The sequence below is a fragment of the Oncorhynchus mykiss genome, chromosome 13 (assembly GCF_057628025.1).
Source record: "Oncorhynchus mykiss isolate SJ-2025 chromosome 13, ASM5762802v1, whole genome shotgun sequence".
NCBI lineage: Eukaryota > Metazoa > Chordata > Actinopteri > Salmoniformes > Salmonidae > Oncorhynchus > Oncorhynchus mykiss.
In genome coordinates this window covers 79,269,013-79,291,370 of record NC_143034.1, presented here as the reverse complement: position 1 = coordinate 79,291,370, position 22,358 = coordinate 79,269,013, and the positions used below count along the sequence as shown (strand labels likewise).

The 22,358-nt window shown below is 46.1% G+C and overlaps 1 protein-coding gene across 3 annotated transcripts in view; it reads right to left on the bottom strand.

Moving 5' to 3' along the window:
• The window catches only part of clcn7 (Cl-/H+ antiporter 7), a 61,756-nt gene that overhangs the window by 35,405 nt on the left and 3,993 nt on the right, over positions 1–22,358 (bottom strand). For all 3 annotated transcript variants that reach the window (XM_036939586.2, XM_090197864.1, XM_090197863.1), the window contains 4 exons: positions 12,229–12,294; positions 11,881–11,946; positions 11,606–11,738; positions 6,074–6,183 (listed from right to left, as the gene is read on the bottom strand). In XM_036939586.2, the coding sequence (XP_036795481.1) occupies positions 6,074–6,183; positions 11,606–11,738; positions 11,881–11,946; positions 12,229–12,294 (375 nt within the window). The remainder of the gene's footprint in view (positions 1–6,073; positions 6,184–11,605; positions 11,739–11,880; positions 11,947–12,228; positions 12,295–22,358) is intronic.

The window sequence follows — 22,358 nt, the reverse complement described above, 5'->3', positions numbered from 1 at the left end:
GTTCAGACTGTAGTCTAACACAGTGGTTCAGACTGTAGTCTAACACGGTAGTTCAGACTGTAGTCTAACACGGTGGTTCAGACTGTAGTCCAACACAGTGGTTCAGACTGTAGTCTAACACGGTGGTTCAGACTGTAGTCTAACACGGTGGTTCAGACTGTAGTCTAACACGGTGGTTCAGACTGTAGTCTAACACGGTGGTTCAGACTGTAGTCTAACACGGTGGTTCAGACTGTAGTCTAACACGGTAGTTCAGACTGTAGTCTAACACGGTAGTTCAGACTGTAGTCTAACACAGTGGTTCAGACTGTAGTCTAACACAGTGGTTCAGACTGTAGTCTAACACAGTGGTTCACCACCCCAGGGTCAACAGACTGTAGTCTAACACAGTGGTTCACCACCCCAGGGTCAACAGACTGTAGTCTAACACAGTGGTTCAGACTGTAGTCTAACACAGTGGTTCAGACTGTAGTCTAAGACGGTGGTTCAGACTGTAGTCTAAGACGGTGGTTCAGACTGTAGTCTAACACAGTGGTTCAGACTGTAGTCTAACACGGTGGTTCAGACTGTAGTCTAACACAGTGGTTCAGACTGTAGTCTAACACGGTGGTTCAGACTGTAGTCTAACACAGTGGTTCAGACTGTAGTCTAACACGGTGGTTCAGACTGTAGTCTAACACGGTGGTTCAGACTGTAGTCTAACACGGTGGTTCAGACTGTAGTCTAACACAGTGGTTCAGACTGTAGTCTAACACGGTGGTTCAGACTGTAGTCTAACACGGTGGTTCAGACTGTAGTCTAACACGGTGGTTCAGACTGTAGTCTAACACGGTAGTTCAGACTGTAGTCTAACACGGTAGTTCAGACTGTAGTCTAACACAGTGGTTCAGACTGTAGTCTAACACAGTGGTTCAGACTGTAGTCTAACACAGTGGTTCACCACCCCAGGGTCAACAGACTGTAGTCTAACACAGTGGTTCACCACCCCAGGGTCAACAGACTGTAGTCTAACACAGTGGTTCAGACTGTAGTCTAACACAGTGGTTCAGACTGTAGTCTAAGACGGTGGTTCAGACTGTAGTCTAAGACGGTGGTTCAGACTGTAGTCTAACACAGTGGTTCAGACTGTAGTCTAACACGGTGGTTCAGACTGTAGTCTAACACAGTGGTTCAGACTGTAGTCTAACACGGTGGTTCAGACTGTAGTCTAACACAGTGGTTCAGACTGTAGTCTAACACGGTGGTTCAGACTGTAGTCTAACACGGTGGTTCAGACTGTAGTCTAACACGGTGGTTCAGACTGTAGTCTAACACGGTGGTTCAGACTGTAGTCTAACACGGTGGTTCAGACTGTAGTCTAACACAGTGGTTCACCACCCCAGGGTCAACAGACTGTAGTCTAACACAGTGGTTCAGACTGTAGTCTAACACAGTGGTTCACCACCCCAGGGTCAACAGACTGTAGTCTAACACGGTGGTTCAGACTGTAGTCTAACACGGTGGTTCAGACTGTAGTCTAACACGGTGGTTCAGACTGTAGTCTAACACGGTGGTTCAGACTGTAGTCTAACACGGTGGTTCAGACTGTAGTCTAACACGGTGGTTCAGACTGTAGTCTAACACGGTGGTTCAGACTGTAGTCTAACACGGTGGTTCAGACTGTAGTCTAACACGGTGGTTCAGACTGTAGTCTAACACGGTGGATCAGACTGTAGTCTAACACGGTGGTTCAGACTGTAGTCTAACACGGTGGATCAGACTGTAGTCTAACACGGTGGTTCAGACTGTAGTCTAACACGGTGGTTCAGACTGTAGTCTAACACAGTGGTTCAGACTGTAGTCTAACACGGTGGTTCAGACTGTAGTCTAACACGGTGGTTCACCACCCCAGGGCCAACAGACTGTAGTCTAACACGGTGGTTCAGACTGTAGTCTAACACAGTGGTTCAGACTGTAGTCTAACACAGTGGTTCAGACTGTAGTCTAACACAGTGGTTCAGACTGTAGTCTAACACGGTAGTTCAGACTGTAGTCTAACACGGTAGTTCAGACTGTAGTCTAACACAGTGGTTCAGACTGTAGTCTAACACGGTGGTTCAGACTGTAGTCCAACACAGTGGTTCAGACTGTAGTCTAACACGGTGGTTCAGACTGTAGTCTAACACAGTGGTTCAGACTGTAGTCTAACACGGTGGTTCAGACTGTAGTCTAACACGGTGGTTCAGACTGTAGTCTAACACAGTGGTTCAGACTGTAGTCTAACACGGTGGTTCAGACTGTAGTCTAACACGGTGGTTCAGACTGTAGTCTAACACAGTGGTTCAGACTGTAGTCTAACACGGTAGTTCAGACTGTAGTCTAACACGGTGGTTCAGACTGTAGTCCAACACAGTGGTTCAGACTGTAGTCTAACACGGTGGTTCAGACTGTAGTCTAACACGGTGGTTCAGACTGTAGTCTAACACGGTGGTTCAGACTGTAGTCTAACACGGTGGTTCAGACTGTAGTCTAACACGGTAGTTCAGACTGTAGTCTAACACGGTAGTTCAGACTGTAGTCTAACACAGTGGTTCAGACTGTAGTCTAACACAGTGGTTCAGACTGTAGTCTAACACAGTGGTTCACCACCCCAGGGTCAACAGACTGTAGTCTAACACAGTGGTTCACCACCCCAGGGTCAACAGACTGTAGTCTAACACAGTGGTTCAGACTGTAGTCTAACACAGTGGTTCAGACTGTAGTCTAAGACGGTGGTTCAGACTGTAGTCTAAGACGGTGGTTCAGACTGTAGTCTAACACAGTGGTTCAGACTGTAGTCTAACACGGTGGTTCAGACTGTAGTCTAACACAGTGGTTCAGACTGTAGTCTAACACGGTGGTTCAGACTGTAGTCTAACACAGTGGTTCAGACTGTAGTCTAACACGGTGGTTCAGACTGTAGTCTAACACGGTGGTTCAGACTGTAGTCTAACACGGTGGTTCAGACTGTAGTCTAACACAGTGGTTCAGACTGTAGTCTAACACGGTGGTTCAGACTGTAGTCTAACACGGTGGTTCAGACTGTAGTCTAACACGGTGGTTCAGACTGTAGTCTAACACGGTGGTTCAGACTGTAGTCTAACACGGTGGTTCAGACTGTAGTCTAACACGGTGGTTCAGACTGTAGTCTAACACAGTGGTTCACCACCCCAGGGTCAACAGACTGTAGTCTAACACAGTGGTTCAGACTGTAGTCTAACACAGTGGTTCACCACCCCAGGGTCAACAGACTGTAGTCTAACACGGTGGTTCAGACTGTAGTCTAACACGGTGGTTCAGACTGTAGTCTAACACGGTGGTTCAGACTGTAGTCTAACACGGTGGTTCAGACTGTAGTCTAACACGGTGGTTCAGACTGTAGTCTAACACGGTGGTTCAGACTGTAGTCTAACACAGTGGTTCAGACTGTAGTCTAACACGGTGGTTCAGACTGTAGTCTAACACGGTGGTTCAGACTGTAGTCTAACACGGTGGTTCAGACTGTAGTCTAACACGGTGGATCAGACTGTAGTCTAACACGGTGGTTCAGACTGTAGTCTAACACGGTGGATCAGACTGTAGTCTAACACGGTGGTTCAGACTGTAGTCTAACACGGTGGTTCAGACTGTAGTCTAACACAGTGGTTCAGACTGTAGTCTAACACGGTGGTTCAGACTGTAGTCTAACACGGTGGTTCACCACCCCAGGGCCAACAGACTGTAGTCTAACACGGTGGTTCAGACTGTAGTCTAACACAGTGGTTCAGACTGTAGTCTAACACAGTGGTTCAGACTGTAGTCTAACACAGTGGTTCAGACTGTAGTCTAACACGGTAGTTCAGACTGTAGTCTAACACGGTAGTTCAGACTGTAGTCTAACACAGTGGTTCAGACTGTAGTCTAACACGGTGGTTCAGACTGTAGTCCAACACAGTGGTTCAGACTGTAGTCTAACACGGTGGTTCAGACTGTAGTCTAACACAGTGGTTCAGACTGTAGTCTAACACGGTGGTTCAGACTGTAGTCTAACACGGTGGTTCAGACTGTAGTCTAACACGGTGGTTCAGACTGTAGTCTAACACGGTGGTTCAGACTGTAGTCTAACACAGTGGTTCAGACTGTAGTCTAACACGGTGGTTCAGACTGTAGTCTAACACGGTGGTTCAGACTGTAGTCTAACACAGTGGTTCAGACTGTAGTCTAACACGGTGGTTCAGACTGTAGTCTAACACGGTGGTTCAGACTGTAGTCTAACACGGTACTTCAGACTGTAGTCTAACACGGTAGTTCAGACTGTAGTCTAACACAGTGGTTCAGACTGTAGTCTAACACAGTGGTTCAGACTGTAGTCTAACACAGTGGTTCACCACCCCAGGGTCAACAGACTGTAGTCTAACACAGTGGTTCACCACCCCAGGGTCAACAGACTGTAGTCTAACACAGTGGTTCAGACTGTAGTCTAACACAGTGGTTCAGACTGTAGTCTAAGACGGTGGTTCAGACTGTAGTCTAAGACGGTGGTTCAGACTGTAGTCTAACACAGTGGTTCAGACTGTAGTCTAACACGGTGGTTCAGACTGTAGTCTAACACAGTGGTTCAGACTGTAGTCTAACACGGTGGTTCAGACTGTAGTCTAACACAGTGGTTCAGACTGTAGTCTAACACGGTGGTTCAGACTGTAGTCTAACACGGTGGTTCAGACTGTAGTCTAACACGGTGGTTCAGACTGTAGTCTAACACGGTGGTTCAGACTGTAGTCTAACACGGTGGTTCAGACTGTAGTCTAACACAGTGGTTCACCACCCCAGGGTCAACAGACTGTAGTCTAACACAGTGGTTCAGACTGTAGTCTAACACAGTGGTTCACCACCCCAGGGTCAACAGACTGTAGTCTAACACGGTGGTTCAGACTGTAGTCTAACACGGTGGTTCAGACTGTAGTCTAACACGGTGGTTCAGACTGTAGTCTAACACGGTGGTTCAGACTGTAGTCTAACACGGTGGTTCAGACTGTAGTCTAACACAGTGGTTCAGACTGTAGTCTAACACGGTGGTTCAGACTGTAGTCTAACACGGTGGTTCAGACTGTAGTCTAACACGGTGGTTCAGACTGTAGTCTAACACGGTGGATCAGACTGTAGTCTAACACGGTGGTTCAGACTGTAGTCTAACACGGTGGATCAGACTGTAGTCTAACACGGTGGTTCAGACTGTAGTCTAACACGGTGGTTCAGACTGTAGTCTAACACAGTGGTTCAGACTGTAGTCTAACACGGTGGTTCAGACTGTAGTCTAACACGGTGGTTCAGACTGTAGTCTAACACAGTGGTTCAGACTGTAGTCTAACACGGTGGTTCAGACTGTGGTCTAACACGGTGGTTCAGACTGTAGTCTAACACGGTGGTTCAGACTGTAGTCTAACACGGTGGTTCAGACTGTAGTCTAACACGGTGGTTCAGACTGTAGTCTAACACGGTGGTTCAGACTGTAGTCTAACACGGTGGTTCAGACTGTAGTCTAACACGGTGGTTCAGACTGTAGTCTAACACGGTGGTTCAGACTGTAGTCTAACACAGTGGTTCAGACTGTAGTCTAACACGGTGGTTCAGACTGTAGTCTAACACGGTGGTTCAGACTGTAGTCTAACACAGTGGTTCAGACTGTAGTCTAACACAGTGGTTCAGACTGTAGTCTAACACGGTGGTTCAGACTGTAGTCTAACACGGTGGTTCAGACTGTAGTCTAACACGGTGGTTCAGACTGTAGTCTAACACGGTGGTTCAGACTGTAGTCTAACACGGTGGTTCAGACTGTAGTCTAACACAGTGGTTCAGACTGTAGTCTAACACGGTGGTTCAGACTGTAGTCTAACACGGTGGTTCAGACAGCTTGTTATTAGACTATGATTAACCAAGGCTCAATTCAAACCCCCACCTGCCCAGCAGAGTGCACTAGTTTCATACTTGCGCGCGCACACACACAACACACACACACACACACACTTTGAACACTTACCTCAAAAGGCTACACACACACTCCCCGTCTCCCTCTTACCTCGAAGAACGCCACAATGACAGCGCCCACCATGACGAAGGCAGAGTTCAGCACAGCCCAGAGGATGAGGGAGATGGAGAGACCTCCCACCTCCGTAAACTTCTCGATGTCTGGGACGGGGCAGAGGGTCAAGGACAGGTAACAAACAACCAGTCACACGCCACCACGCTGCAAGGTCCAGCCCTCCCTGACCAACCACAGAGCAGGACACTGGACCTCTATGGCTTCATGATCTTTTGTCTGAAGGGCTACATATTTAAATTAGTGGGGATGATTGACAGCATTCTGATCAATAAGGTTTTGATTTTATATATTAGGATCCCATTAGCCCAGGCCAATGGGGACAGCTAGTGTTACTGGGGTTTGATACATTAGGATCCCATTAGACCAGGCCAATGGAGACAGCTAGTGTTACTGGGGTTTGATATATTAGGATCCCATTAGACCAGGCCAATGGGGACAGCTAGTGTTACTGGGGTTTGATATATTATGATCCCATTAGACCAGGCCAATGGGGACAGCTAGTGTTACTGGGGTTTGATACATTAGGATCCCATTAGACCAGGCCAATGGGGACAGCTAGTGTTACTGGGGTTGGATATATTAGGATCCCATTAGACCAGGCCAATGGGGACAGCTAGTGTTACTGGGGTTTGATATATTAGGATTCCCATTAGACCAGGCCAATGGGGACAGCTAGTGTTACTGGGGTTGGATATATTAGGATCCCATTAGACCAGGCCAATGGGGACAGCTAGTGTTACTGGGGTTGGATATATTAGGATCCCATTAGACCAGGCCAATGGGGACAGCTAGTGTTACTGGGGTTTGATATATTAGGATTCCCATTAGACCAGGCCAATGGGGACAGCTAGTGTTACTGGGTTGATATATTAGGATCCCATTAGACCAGGCCAATGGGGACAGCTAGTGTTACTGGGGTTTGATATATTAGGATCCAGTAGGTCACATGTCAGTACCCACACACAACCAGTAGGTCACATGTCAGTACCCACACACACAACCAGTAGGTCACATGTCAGTACCTACACACACAACCAGTAGGTCACATGTCAGTACCTACACACACAACCAGTAGGTCACATGTCAGTACCTACACAACCAGTAGGTCACATGTCAGTACCTACACAACCAGTAGGTCACATGTCAGTACCCACACACACAACCAGTAGGTCACATGTCAGTACCCACACACACAACCAGTAGGCCACATGTCAGTACCCACACACACAACCAGTAGGCCACATGTCAGTACCCACACACACAACCAGTAGGTCACATGTCAGTACCCACACACACAACCAGTAGGTCACATGTCAGTACTTACACACAACCAGTAGATCACATGTCAGTACCCACACACAACCAGTAGGTCACATGTCAGTACCCACACAACCAGTAGGTCACATGTCAGTACCTACACAACCAGTAGGTCACATGTCAGTACCTACTCAACCAGTAGGTCACATGTCAGTACCTATACAACCAGTAGGTCACATGTCAGTACCTACACAACCAGTAGGTCACATGTCAGTACCCACACACACAACCAGTAGGTCACATGTCAGTACCTACACAACCAGTAGGTCACATGTCAGTACCTACACAACCAGTAGGTCACATGTCAGTACCCACACAACCAGTAGGTCACATGTCAGTACCCACACACAACCAGTAGGTCACATGTCAGTACCTACACAACCAGTAGGTCACATGTCAGTACCCACACACAACTAGTAGGTCACATGTCAGTACCTACACAACCAGTAGGTCACATGTCAGTACCTACACAACCAGTAGGTCACATGTCAGTACCCACACACACAACCAGTAGGTCACATGTCAGTACCCACACACACAACCAGTAGGCCACATGTCAGTACCCACACACACAACCAGTAGGTCACATGTCAGTACCCACACACACAACCAGTAGGTCACATGTCAGTACTTACACACAACCAGTAGATCACATGTCAGTACCCACACACAACCAGTAGGTCACATGTCAGTACCTACACAACCAGTAGGTCACATGTCAGTACCCACACAACCAGTAGGTCACATGTCAGTACCCACACACACAACCAGTAGGTCACATGTCAGTACCTATACAACCAGTAGGTCACATGTCAGTACCTACACAACCAGTAGGTCACATGTCAGTACCCACACACACAACCAGTAGGTCACATGTCAGTACTTACACACAACCAGTAGATCACATGTCAGTACCCACACTCAACCAGTAGGTCACATGTCAGTACCTACACAACCAGTAGGTCACATGTCAGTACCCACACACACAACCAGTAGGTCACATGTCAGTACCCACACACACAACCAGTAGGCCACATGTCAGTACCCACACACACAACCAGTAGGTCACATGTCAGTACCCACACACACAACCAGTAGGTCACATGTCAGTACTTACACACAACCAGTAGATCACATGTCAGTACCCACACACAACCAGTAGGTCACATGTCAGTACCTATACAACCAGTAGGTCACATGTCAGTACCTACACAACCAGTAGGTCACATGTCAGTACCCACACACACAACCAGTAGGTCACATGTCAGTACCTACACAACCAGTAGGTCACATGTCAGTACCCACACAACCAGTAGGTCACATGTCAGTACCCACACACAACCAGTAGGTCACATGTCAGTACCTACACAACCAGTAGGTCACATGTCAGTACCCACACACACAACCAGTAGGTCACATGTCAGTACCCACACAACCAGTAGGTCACATGTCAGTACCTACACAACCAGTAGGTCACATGTCAGTACCTACACAACCAGTAGGTCACATGTCAGTACCCACACAACCAGTAGGTCACATGTCAGTACCTACACAACCAGTAGGTCATAAGGGGAGATGTGTTGTGACGTGAGGTGTTGCTTCATTTGTTTTTATAAACCAGGTTTGCTGATTATTTTATGTATATAAGATGGGAGTTCCATGCACTCACGGCTCTGTACAATACTGAATGTTTCCTTGAATTTGTTCTGGACCTGGGGACTGTGAAAAGACCCCTGGTGGCATGTCTGTTGGGGTAAGTGTGTGTGTCAGTGCTGTGTGTAACTTGACTATGCAAAAAAAATTGAATTTCCAACACAATGTTTCTTATAAAAACAGGAAGTGACACAGTCAGTCTTTCCTCAACTCTTAGCCAAGACAGACTGCCATGCATAGTATTAATGTCAGCTCTCTGATTACAATGAAGAGCAAGATGTGCCGCTCTGTTCTGGGCCAGCTGCAGCTTAGCTAGGTCTTTCTTTGCAGCACTTGGCCATATAACTGGACAATAATCAAGATAATATAAAACTAGAGACTACAGGACTTGACCATATGACTGGACAATAATCAAGATAATATAAAACTAGAGATTACAGGACTTGACCATATGACTGGACAATAATCAAGATAATATAAAACTAGAGACTACAGGACTTGACCATATGACTGGACAATAATCAAGATAATATAAAACTAGAGACTACAGGACTTGACCATATGACTGGACAATAATCAAGATAATATAAAACTAGAGATTACAGGACTTGACCATATGACTGGACAATAATCAAGATAATATAAAACTAGAGACTACAGGACTTGACCATATGACTGGACAATAATCAAGATAATATAAAACTAGAGACTACAGGACTTGACCATATGACTGGACAATAATCAAGATAATATAAAACTAGAGACTACAGGACTTGCTTCGTGGAGTGTGGAGTCAAAAAAAAAGCTGAAAATCTCTTTATTAGGGACAGACCTCTCACCATCTTTACAATGATTGTCAAAACATATACATTCAATGACAGTTTACATTCTAAGGTAACACCAAGTAATTTAATCTCCTCAACTTGTTCAACCGCCACTACAACTAGCAACTACAGCAACTACAGCTCACGAAGTCACTGAAAACCTTAACGTATATGGTTGAATCATCAGCATACGTGGACACATGCTTTGTTTAATGCCCGTGGCAGGTCAATGGTAAAAATATAAACTAGTAGAGGGCCTAGAGAGCTGCCCTGCGGTACACCACACTTTACATGTTTGACATTAGAGAAGCTTCCATTAAAGAAACCCCTTTGAGTTCTATTAGATAGATAGCTCTGAATCCATGATAAGGCAGAGGTACACTTTTACTTTCCTAAACACATTTAGAGACACATGTCAATGGCTGAACAAAGACGACTCTAAACTGGGCCTGGTGTCTCTAGGAGTTGGCCTCCCACAATGTACCAATATTGCAGCACACACGCCTGTACTTAGGCCAATGCCAGTTTGGCAGAGAGAAAAGGGGTGAAGTTGGCTGCCAGAAAATCCATTCAGAGCCCTGCTGTAACCAAACTTGTTATCTAGCTAGATGGAGCTCACGGGGGATACTTTCAATTAGTGTATTTTGCAGTGAGTCGTTGTAGTATCCTTAAAGGCTTCTTAGAGTTACAACTCATGAGACTTAAGTACAGTTTAGTATTTAATTGTAATATAGAATTACATTCTTTGATGCACCTGGTTAAAAACTACCTGAAGCTTTCTTAATCACAGTTTTAGAGGCAGACAGAGGAAATAGCTACGGATAGCGGAAAGCAAACCCCCGTCTTGATATATAAATATACCAGGTTACTCCAGTAGTTTACATAGTTTACATGATGTTAGCGTTACAAGCTTACAACCACCAGCTGGCAGTGGCTAAAATTAGCTTAGCTATCTGCCTCCACATTGTGTGTTCGCTTCTGTCATGTTTCCGAGGGGATTATTTTTTTTAACTCTGTCTACCCAAACTCTTGATTTGTTGGGAGAGTTGTCCGCCTGAAGACTACCCTCCCGGAATTGGCCAAAGAATTCCAACATGTACTGGGATTTCAGAAACTAAAACTGGACATGACTAACCTGTGGGTGAGTGAGAGGAAGGACAGTCTGTTGTGGTACACAGACAAACGCTGTAGGATATTAAAACAGTGGAACACAGACCACCGCTGTAGGACGGGACAACAGTGGAACACAGACAAACGCTGTAGGATGTGCACAATCACAACATCATCTTTTTCTACACAGACAAAATTTAACATGACAGTTCAGAGTATGGAACACCTTCTGAACTGTGGGTCAGTGCGTGGAAGGATATGACAGTTCTGTGATGTGAGTCAGTGTGTGGAAGGACATGACAGTTCTGTGATGTGGGTCAGTGTGTGGAAGGACATGACAGTTCTGTGATGTGGGTCAGTGTGTGGAAGGACATGACAGTTCTGTGATGTGGGTCAGTGTGTGGAAGGATATGACAGTTCTGTGATGTGGGTCAGTGTGTGGAAGGATATGACAGTTCTGTGATGTGGAAGGATATGACAGTTCTGTGATGTGGGTCAGTGAGCGGAAGGATATGACAGTTCTGTGATGTGGAAGGATATGACAGTTCTGTGATGTGGAAGGATATGACAGTTCTGTGATGTGGGTCAGTGAGCGGAAGGATACTCTGTTTGACAACGTAGTACTTGACCCCAGCCAGGTTCTCCACGGCGATATCTATGCAACAGGCTATGAGTCCAGTCAAGAAGCCAATCAGACCACAGATCACCCACCGACTGATCTCCAAACACTTGAACCCCTGAGGACGAGAGGGGAGAGGAGATGGGGGGGGCATTAATGTCTCTCTGTCTCTCTGTCTCCCTGTCTCTCTGTCTGCCTGCCTATCTGTCTGTGTGGTGTGTGTGTGTGTGTGTGTGTGTGTGTAGAGGTTCTCTACTTACTAAGAAGCTCATCCGTCTCTCCTCCTCCAGAAACAGCTGATTCTCACTGTTGTCATAGTCCAGACTCTGAAACACACACACACACTTTTACACCATCTATACTGCTCATAGAGACGTGGTGACCCTGGGAGGACTTTGGACTCTTGATAAAAAGTACACCAACTAAACAAAAAACACATTTCATGTAAATATAGCGCTCGTTGTTTTTGGAAATCATTTGTTATGACAGACCCGGAACAACAATTAACATGATAAACATTGTGTTAAGTCTCATGTATAAAACGTTGATTAGCTACGTTGAACACCCTTCAGACCTGGTCCAAGGCCTCTGGAGACCCAAGGATTTACCTCATATTTGAGTGACAGCAGCTTCTCGTTGTGAGGGATCTCCTTGGGACAGCCCCTCACTGAGTCCTGAAGGAGGGAAGGATGCATTTGGTTAAGTATTAAAAACAACAAGGCCACGGGGGCCGTCTTCATCCCCTCTCCTTGTCTAGTCCCCTTCACATATCATCTGGAACACAGGATAGGTGAGAGCAGAGCCATACAGGAAGGACGTTAAGTTGGTCGTACTCCCTTATACATGTAGACAAGCAGAGGAAGACAAAAAGTATACTATTGAGACACAGCCCAAGTGTCCATGCAGAATAACACCATTATGGATCACTGCAGAATAACACCATTATGGATCATTGCAGAATAACACCATTATGGATCACTGCAGAATAACACCATTATGGATCATTGCAGAACAACACCATTATGGATCATTGCAGAACAACACCATTATGGATCATTGCAGAACAACACCATTATGGATCACTGCAGAACAACACCATTATGGATCACTGCAGAACAACACCATTATGGATCATTGCAGAACAACACCATTATGGATCACTGCAGAACAACACCATTATGGATCATTGCAGAACAACACCATTATGGATCATTGCAGAACAACACCATTATGGATCATTGCAGAACAACACCATTATGGATCATTGCAGAACAACACCATTATGGATCACTGCAGAACAACACCATTATGGATCATTGCAGAACAACACCATTATGGATCATTGCAGAACAACACCATTATGGATCATTGCAGAACAACACCATTATAGATCATTGCAGAACAACACCATTATGGATCATTGCAGAACAACACCATTATGGATCATTGCAGAACAACACCATTGTGGATCGCTGCAGAACAACACCATTATGGATCGCTGCAGAACATCACCATTATGAATCATTGCAGAACAACACCATTATGGATCATCGCAGAACAACACCATTATGGATCATCGCAGAACAACACCATTATGGATCATTGCAGAACACCACCATTATGGATCATTGCAGAACAACACCATTATGGATCATTGCAGAACAACACCATTATGGATCATTGCAGAACACCACCATTATGGATCATTGCAGAACAACACCATTATGGATCATTGCAGAACAACACCATTATGGATCATTGCAGAATAACACCATTATGGATCATTGCAGAACACCACCATTATGGATCATTGCAGAACAACACCATTATGGATCATTGCAGAACAACACCATTATGGATCATTGCAGAACAACACCATTATGGATCACTGCAGAATAACACCATTATGGATCATTGCAGAACAACACCATTATGGATCATCGCAGAACAACACCATTATGGATCATCGCAGAACAACACCATTATGGATCATTGCAGAATAACACCATTATGGATCATTGCAGAACAACACCATAATCATCAGATTCTTTCTGACCCTCAGGCTCACAACGTAAACAGGCAAATCCAAATCATCCTAACAGGAAAATCTATTCCCTGTATAGTGCACTACTGTAGACCCGTGTCCATAGTGCAGTGACCAAAAGCAGTGGCCTATATATAGGGGATAGTATGGTGTCATTTGCAGTGTTTTCCATGAGCGCCAGCCATCGTATAAATCGCACGGTTACTATTTATACTTCCTAATAAAAACTAGGCTACTTTTTATTTAAAAAGTGACTCGTCGGGATTTTGGCTCCACTTCCCCAAGAGTCAGATGTACTCATAGATACCCCTTTTAATATGTCTCTACATCCAGTATGAAGCAAGTTAGAGGAGCCAATGCTAACTATCATTAATGCAATGACTGGAAGTCTATAGGTACCTACTAGCATGCTAGCAGTTACCATAGATTTCCAGTCATTGTGCTAATGCTAGTTAGCAAGTTCCTTCAAACTGGACGCAGAGACATAAAAATGGTATCCACGTGTTCATCGGACTCTGGTGAAGTAGATGAAGGGCTTCCCGAAAGTATCTCTTTAAACCGTTCAATCGGCTAATCCTTCGAGCCCTCTCCCGTTAGACTGAATGACATGCATCTCCTAGAGATCTATTGATAGGGTAGGTGCCTGTCAGTCACAAAGCCAGCGATGACAGGGAAAACGCAGTCTGCGGTATGTCCCACCTTCAGGGTACAAGTTGTGTGAGCTGTGATTGGTCGCAGTCAAATGTCCTTACAACTAAAAAGGAGAGAGCATGTTGCTGGTGAATTTGCACGTCCCATGTAATGTGTGATAACGAGGAGTCTAAATCCACCACTTAACCTAATTATTGTTTTCGTTTTCCGGCACATTCATTTATTTTCTTTTGCGTGTTTCACATGACCAGACATGCAACGTTTTCGATCACAGCATAGTGAACTGCCTACAACTGAATAGCAAGCGGTGACTAGTTAATGAAAGGTGTTGCTCTCCCTGAATAAAGTCGATCTCCTACATTCCTTTGCCGTTCAGAAATCATGCAAGGTGGATGGATATGTGTCCATGGTACCGCATTGGGACAAATAAAAACCAAAGGATTTACCAGGTTTCCTTTCCTACCATGCCAGAGCTTTCCTACCATGCCAGAGCTCTCCTACCATGCCAGAGCTCTCCTACCATGCCAGAGCTCTCCTACCATGCCAGAGCTCTCCTACCATGCCAGAGCTCTCCCACCATGCCAGAGCTCTCCCACCATGCCAGAGCTTCCCTACCATGTCAGAGCTTTCCTACCATGTCAGAGCTCTCCTACCATGGCAGAGCTCTCCTACCATGGCAGAGCTTTCCTACCATGCCAGAGCTCTCCTACCATGGCAGAGCTCTCCTACCATGTCAGAGCTCTCCTACCATGCTAGAGCTCTCCTACCATGCCAGAGCTCTCCTACCATGTCAGAGCTCTCCTACCATGCCAGAGCTCTCCTACCATGTCAGAGCCCTCCTACCATGTCAGAGCCCTCCTACCATGCCAGAGCTCTCCTACCATGCCAGAGCTCTCCTACCATGCCAGAGCTCTCCTACCATGTCAGAGCTTCCCTACTAGCGCAAAAATAATATTGTGATATTGATATCGTCAAAAGTAATATCCCATCAAATCCCCCCCATCACTAGAATTCACACGTTTTCAATTAAAATGGTTTTTTATTGCATCTCTACACAATATCACAACACATTTTTTCAATCTGGGAGGTACACCCAATCTACACCCAACCTGGGAGGTACACACAATCTACACACAATCTGGGAGGTACAAACAATATGGGAGGTACACACAATCTACAACCAATCTGGGAGGTGCACACAATCTACAACCAATCTGGGAGGTGCACACAATCTACACCCAATCTGGGAGGTGCACACAATCTACACCCAATCTGGGAGGTACACACAATCTACAACCAATCTGGGAGGTGCACACAATCTACACACAATCTGGGAGGTACACACAATCTGGGAGGTACACACAAGTATTCCATCCTGTCGCTGTGTATTTCGGATGGAATCAAGTCATTAGAATGTACCAGTCCACTCAAATATATCTCCTTGGACAAAACATTTCAGAACCCAGGGGAGAAAGCTTCACCCCCCACCCCCCACTAGGAGAAGGACCAATCAGAATGACCGATAGATTAACAGAACAGGGCTGGGTTGCCAAACACAGGAATAGCTTGAAGTGGAACTAAAACTGGCCATGGATTTCCCACACTCGTGCTTTACAAAGCCCATGACTCAGACCGGCTGGCTGTTGGTTAGTCGTTTTATTCACTGTCAGATCATTTTGCAATGGTTAAATCCACGTTTTCAGACTGATAAATCAGGCTTCTGTTGATTACAGTCAGGCTTGTAGACCAGTGGATTACAGTCAGGCTTGTAGACCAGTGGATTACAGTCAGGCTTGTAGACCAGTGGATTACAGTCAGGCTTGTAGACCTGTTGCAGGGGATTACAGTCAGGCTTGTAGACCAGTGGATTACAGTCAGGCTTGTAGACCATTGGATTAGAGTCAGGCTTATAGACCTGCTGCAGTGGATTTACAGTCAGGCTTGTGGACCTGTTGCAGTGGATTACAGTCAGGCTTGTAGACCTGCTGCAGTGGATTTACAGTCAGGCTTGTAGACCTGTTGCAGTGGATTACAGTCAGGCTTGTAGACCTGCTGCAGTGGATTACAGTCAGGCTTGTAGACCTGTTGCAGTGGATTACAGTCAGGCTTGTAGACCTGCTGCAGTGGATTTACAGTCAGGCTTGTAGACCTGTTGCAGTGGATTACAGTCAGGCTTGTAGACCTGCTGCAGTGGATTACAGTCAGGCTTGTAGACCTGTTGCAGTGGATTACAGTCAGGCTTGTAGACCTGTTGCAGTGGATTACAGTCAGGCTTGTAGACCTGTTGCAGTGGATTACAGTCAGGCTTGTGGACCTGTTGCAGTGGATTACAGTCAGGCTTGTGGACCTGTTGCAGTGGATTACAGTCAGGCTTGTAGACCAGTGGATTACAGTCAGGCTTGTAGACCAGTGGATTACAGTCAGGCTTGTAGACCAGTGGATTACAGTCAGGCTTGTAGACCAGTGGATTACAGTCAGGCTTGTAGACCAGTGGATTACAGTCAGGCTTGTAGATCTGCTGCAGTGGATTACAGTCAGGCTTGTAGACCTGTTGCAGTGGATTACAGTCAGGCTTGTAGACCTGCTGCAGTGGATTACAGTCAGGCTTGTAGACCTGTTGCAGTGGATTACAGTCAGGCTTGTAGACCTGTTGCAGTGGATTACAGTCAGGCTTGTAGACCTGTTGCAGTGGATTACAGTCAGGCTTGTACACCTGTTGCAGTGGATTACAGTCAGGCTTGTAGACCAGTGGTTTACAGTCAGGCTTGTAGACCTGTTGCAGTGGATTACAGTCAGGCTTGTAGACCAGTGGATTACAGTCAGGCTTGTAGACCAGTGGTTTACAGTCAGGCTTGTAGACCAGTGGATTACAGTCAGGCTTGTAGACCAGTGGATTAGTCAGGCTTGTAGACCAGTGGATTACAGTCAGGCTTGTAGACCAGTGGATTACAGTCAGGCTTGTAGACCAGTGGATTACAGTCAGGCTTGTAGACCAGTGGATTACAGTCAGGCTTGTAGACCAGTGGATTACAGTCAGGCTTGTAGACCTGTTGCAGTGGATTACAGTCAGGCTTGTAGACCAGTGGATTACAGTCAGGCTTGTAGACCAGTGGATTACAGTCAGGCTTGTAGACCAGTGGATTACAGTCAGGCTTGTAGACCTGCTGCAGTGGATTACAGTCAGGTTTGTAGACCTGTTGCAGTGGATTACAGTCAGGCTTGTAGACCTGTTGCAGTGGATTACAGTCAGGCTTGTAGACCTGTTGCAGTGGATTACAGTCAGGCTTGTAGACCTGCTGCAGTGGATTACAGTCAGGCTTGTAGACCTGCAGCAGTGGATTACAGTCAGGCTTGTAGACCTGTTGCAGTGGATTACAGTCAGGCTTGTAGACCTGTTGCAGTGGATTACAGTCAGGCTTGTAGACCTGTTGCAGTGGATTACAGTCAGGCTTGTAGACCTGTTGCAGTGGATTACAGTCAGGCTTGTAGACCAGTGGATTACAGTCAGGCTTGTAGACCAGTGGTTTACAGTCAGGCTTATAGACCTGCTACAGTGGATTACAGTCAGGCTTGTAGACCAGTGGATTACAGTCAGGCTTGTAGACCTGTTACAGTGGATTACAGTCAGGTTTGTAGACCTGTGGATTACAGTCAGGCTTGTAGACCAGTGGTTTACAGTCAGGCTTGTAGACCAGTGGATTACAGTCAGGCTTGTAGACCAGTGGATTAGTCAGGCTTGTAGACCAGTGGATTACAGTCAGGCTTGTAGACCAGTGGATTACAGTCACGCTTGTAGACCAGTGGATTACAGTCAGGCTTGTAGATCAGTGGATTACAGTCAGGCTTGTAGACCAGTGGATTACAGTCAGGCTTGTAACCTGTTGCAGTGGATTACAGTCAGGCTTGTAGACCAGTGGATTACAGTCAGGCTTCTAGACCAGTGGATTACAGTCAGGCTTGTAGACCTGTTGCAGTGGATTACAGTCAGGCTTGTACACCTGTTGCAGTGGATTACAGTCAGGCTTGTAGACCAGTGGTTTACAGTCAGGCTTGTAGACCTGTTGCAGTGGATTACAGTCAGGCTTGTAGACCAGTGGATTACAGTCAGGCTTGTAGACCAGTGGTTTACAGTCAGGCTTGTAGACCAGTGGATTACAGTCAGGCTTGTAGACCAGTGGATTAGTCAGGCTTGTAGACCAGTGGATTACAGTCAGGCTTGTAGACCAGTGGATTACAGTCAGGCTTGTAGACCAGTGGATTACAGTCAGGCTTGTAGACCAGTGGATTACAGTCAGGCTTGTAGACCAGTGGATTACAGTCAGGCTTGTAGACCTGTTGCAGTGGATTACAGTCAGGCTTGTAGACCAGTGGATTACAGTCAGGCTTGTAGACCAGTGGATTACAGTCAGGCTTGTAGACCAGTGGATTACAGTCAGGCTTGTAGACCTGCTGCAGTGGATTACAGTCAGGTTTGTAGACCTGTTGCAGTGGATTACAGTCAGGCTTGTAGACCTGTTGCAGTGGATTACAGTCAGGCTTGTAGACCTGTTGCAGTGGATTACAGTCAGGCTTGTAGACCTGCTGCAGTGGATTACAGTCAGGCTTGTAGACCTGCAGCAGTGGATTACAGTCAGGCTTGTAGACCTGTTGCAGTGGATTACAGTCAGGCTTGTAGACCTGTTGCAGTGGATTACAGTCAGGCTTGTAGACCTGTTGCAGTGGATTACAGTCAGGCTTGTAGACCTGTTGCAGTGGATTACAGTCAGGCTTGTAGACCAGTGGATTACAGTCAGGCTTGTAGACCAGTGGTTTACAGTCAGGTTTATAGACCTGCTACAGTGGATTACAGTCAGGCTTGTAGACCAGTGGATTACAGTCAGGCTTGTAGACCTGTTACAGTGGATTACAGTCAGGTTTGTAGACCAGTGGTTTACAGTCAGGCTTGTAGACCAGTGGATTACAGTCAGGCTTGTAGACCAGTGGATTAGTCAGGCTTGTAGACCAGTGGATTACAGTCAGGCTTGTAGACCAGTGGATTACAGTCACGCTTGTAGACCAGTGGATTACAGTCAGGCTTGTAGATCAGTGGATTACAGTCAGGCTTGTAGACCAGTGGATTACAGTCAGGCTTGTAACCTGTTGCAGTGGATTACAGTCAGGCTTGTAGACCAGTGGATTACAGTCAGGCTTCTAGACCAGTGGATTACAGTCAGGCTTGTAGACCTGTTACAGTGGATTACAGTCAGGTTTGTAGACCTGTGGATTACAGTCAGGCTTGTAGACCAGTGGTTTACAGTCAGGCTTGTAGACCAGTGGATTACAGTCAGGCTTGTAGACCAGTGGATTAGTCAGGCTTGTAGACCAGTGGATTACAGTCAGGCTTGTAGACCAGTGGATTAGTCAGGCTTGTAGACCAGTGGATTAGTCAGGCTTGTAGACCAGTGGATTACAGTCAGGCTTGTAGACCAGTGGATTACAGTCAGGCTTGTAGATCAGTGGATTACAGTCAGGCTTGTAGACCAGTGGATTACAGTCAGGCTTGTAACCTGTTGCAGTGGATTACAGTCAGGTTTGTAGACCAGTGGATTACAGTCAGGCTTGTAGACCATTGGATTACAGTCAGGCTTGTAGACCTGCTGCAGTGGATTACAGTCACGCTTGTGGACCTGTTGCAGTGGATTACAGTCAGGCTTGTAGACCTGCTGCAGTGGATTACAGTCAGGCTTGTGGACCTGTTGCAGTGGATTACAGTCAGGCTTGTGGACCTGTTGCAGTGGATTACAGTCAGGCTTGTAGACCAGTGGATTACAGTCAGGCTTGTAGACCAGTGGATTACAGTCAGGCTTGTAGACCAGTGGATTACAGTCAGGCTTGTAGACCAGTGGATTACAGTCAGGCTTGTAGACCAGTGGATTACAGTCAGGCTTGTAGACCAGTGGATTACAGTCAGGCTTGTAGACCAGTGGATTACAGTCAGGCTTGTAGACCAGTGGTTTACAGTCAGGCTTGTAGACCTGCTACAGTGGATTACAGTCAGGCTTGTAGACCAGTGGATTACAGTCAGGCTTGTAGACCTGTTGCAGTGGATTACAGTCAGGTTTGTAGACCTGTGGATTACAGTCAGGCTTGTAGACCAGTGGTTTACAGTCAGGCTTGTAGACCAGTGGATTACAGTCAGGCTTGTAGACCAGTGGATTAGTCAGGCTTGTAGACCAGTGGATTACAGTCAGGCTTGTAGACCAGTGGATTACAGTCAGGCTTGTAGACCAGTGGATTACAGTCAGGCTTGTAGACCAGTGGATTACAGTCAGGCTTGTAGACCTGCTGCAGTGGATTACAGTCAGGTTTGTAGACCAGTGGATTACAGTCAGGCTTGTAGACCAGTGGATTACAGTCAGGCTTGTAGACCAGTGGATTACAGTCAGGTTTGTAGACCAGTGGATTACAGTCAGGTTTGTAGACCAGTGGATTACAGTCAGGCTTGTAGGAAGTATTAAGACCACACATTGTTCTATTTAGAGGCCGTGTTTATTAATAGACTAGCTAGATCCACAACTTGTTCCCCAGATTGTAGTAGGCCTGAAGCACTGTACTGGAATTATACTGTCACACTCAGCTGACCTTCATATATATATATATATATATATATATATATATATATAAATAAATAACTTATTTAGGAAAACAGCCCTGATGTTGGAAACAACCATCATTATGTTGTCATCCAGAGTCATGTATTTTCCAAGAAATTCCACATATTTTATATACAGCAGGTTTTGAAAAGGGACCAAAGAGTTTTGGTCTGCTTTGTGTTTTCATTTTTTGCCATGGCAAAATAAAAGAATACTACGATAACCTGGTATCGGCCCTAAAAGGTGTATTTCACTGAGTAGAGAAACAGTCAGACGCTTCTAAGTCTGTGAAGCTACGGGGGGGTCCGTCTGATCATCTGTGTCCCAACGCCTTCCATCGTCATGACTACGAGGACCTAGTTCTTTACTTGAATAAGGCGTCGCTTGGAAGGCGTTTCGACACAGATGATCAGACCAAACGCGCTCACGACACGCAGCTTAAAATATCAAAACAAACATTCATTTGGGGACAGGTCAGAAAAGCATTAAAACATGTATGGCAATTTTGCTAGTTAGCTTGCACTTGCTAGCTAATTTGTCCTATTTAGTTAGCTTGCACTTGCTAGCTAATTTGTCCTATTTAGTTAGCTTGCACTTGCTAGCTAATTTGTCCTATTTAGCTAGCTTGCTGTTGCTAGCTCATTTGTCCTGGGATATAAAACATTGAGTTGCTATTTTACCAGAAATGCACAAGGTCCTCTACTTCGACAATTAATCCACACATAAAAACGGCCAACCGAATCGTTTCTAGTCATCTCTCCTCCTTCCAAGCATTTTCATATTTGAACTTATATGGTGATCGGCATCTAAACTTTCATAATATTACCACGACGACCGGCAAAACAGTTCGTCTTTACCCACGTGGGTATAACCAATGAGGAGATGGCACGTGGGTACCTGGGAGTGGGAGAGGCAGGATTTCAGCACGATCTGCATCAGAAATAGGAATGAGCTCTATTTTAGCCCTTGGTGTCGCAGACACTCGTTAGCGCGGGCGAGCAGTGTAAACACAACAATAATTGAATAACATGGATTTCTACATTTATTTTGCGACGTGTCCGAACTGGTCAGCATGTTAGGCTGCAGCAGCTAGTTGGGTCAGAGTGTTAGGCTGCTGCAGCCAGTTGGGTCAGAGTGTTAGGCTGCTGCAGCCAGTTGGTCAGAGTGTTAGGCTGCTGCAGCCAGTTGGTCATAGTGTTAGGCTGCTGCAGCCAGTTGGGTCAGAGTGTTAGGCTGCTGCAGCCAGTTGGTCAGAGTGTTAGGCTGCTGCAGCCAGTTGGTCAGAGTGTTAGGCTGCTGCAGCCAGTTGGTCAGAGTGTTAGGCTGCAGCAGCCAGTTGGGTCAGAGTGTTAGGCTGCAGCAGCCAGTTGGGTCAGAGTGTTAGGCTGCTGCAGCCAGTTGGGTCAGAGTG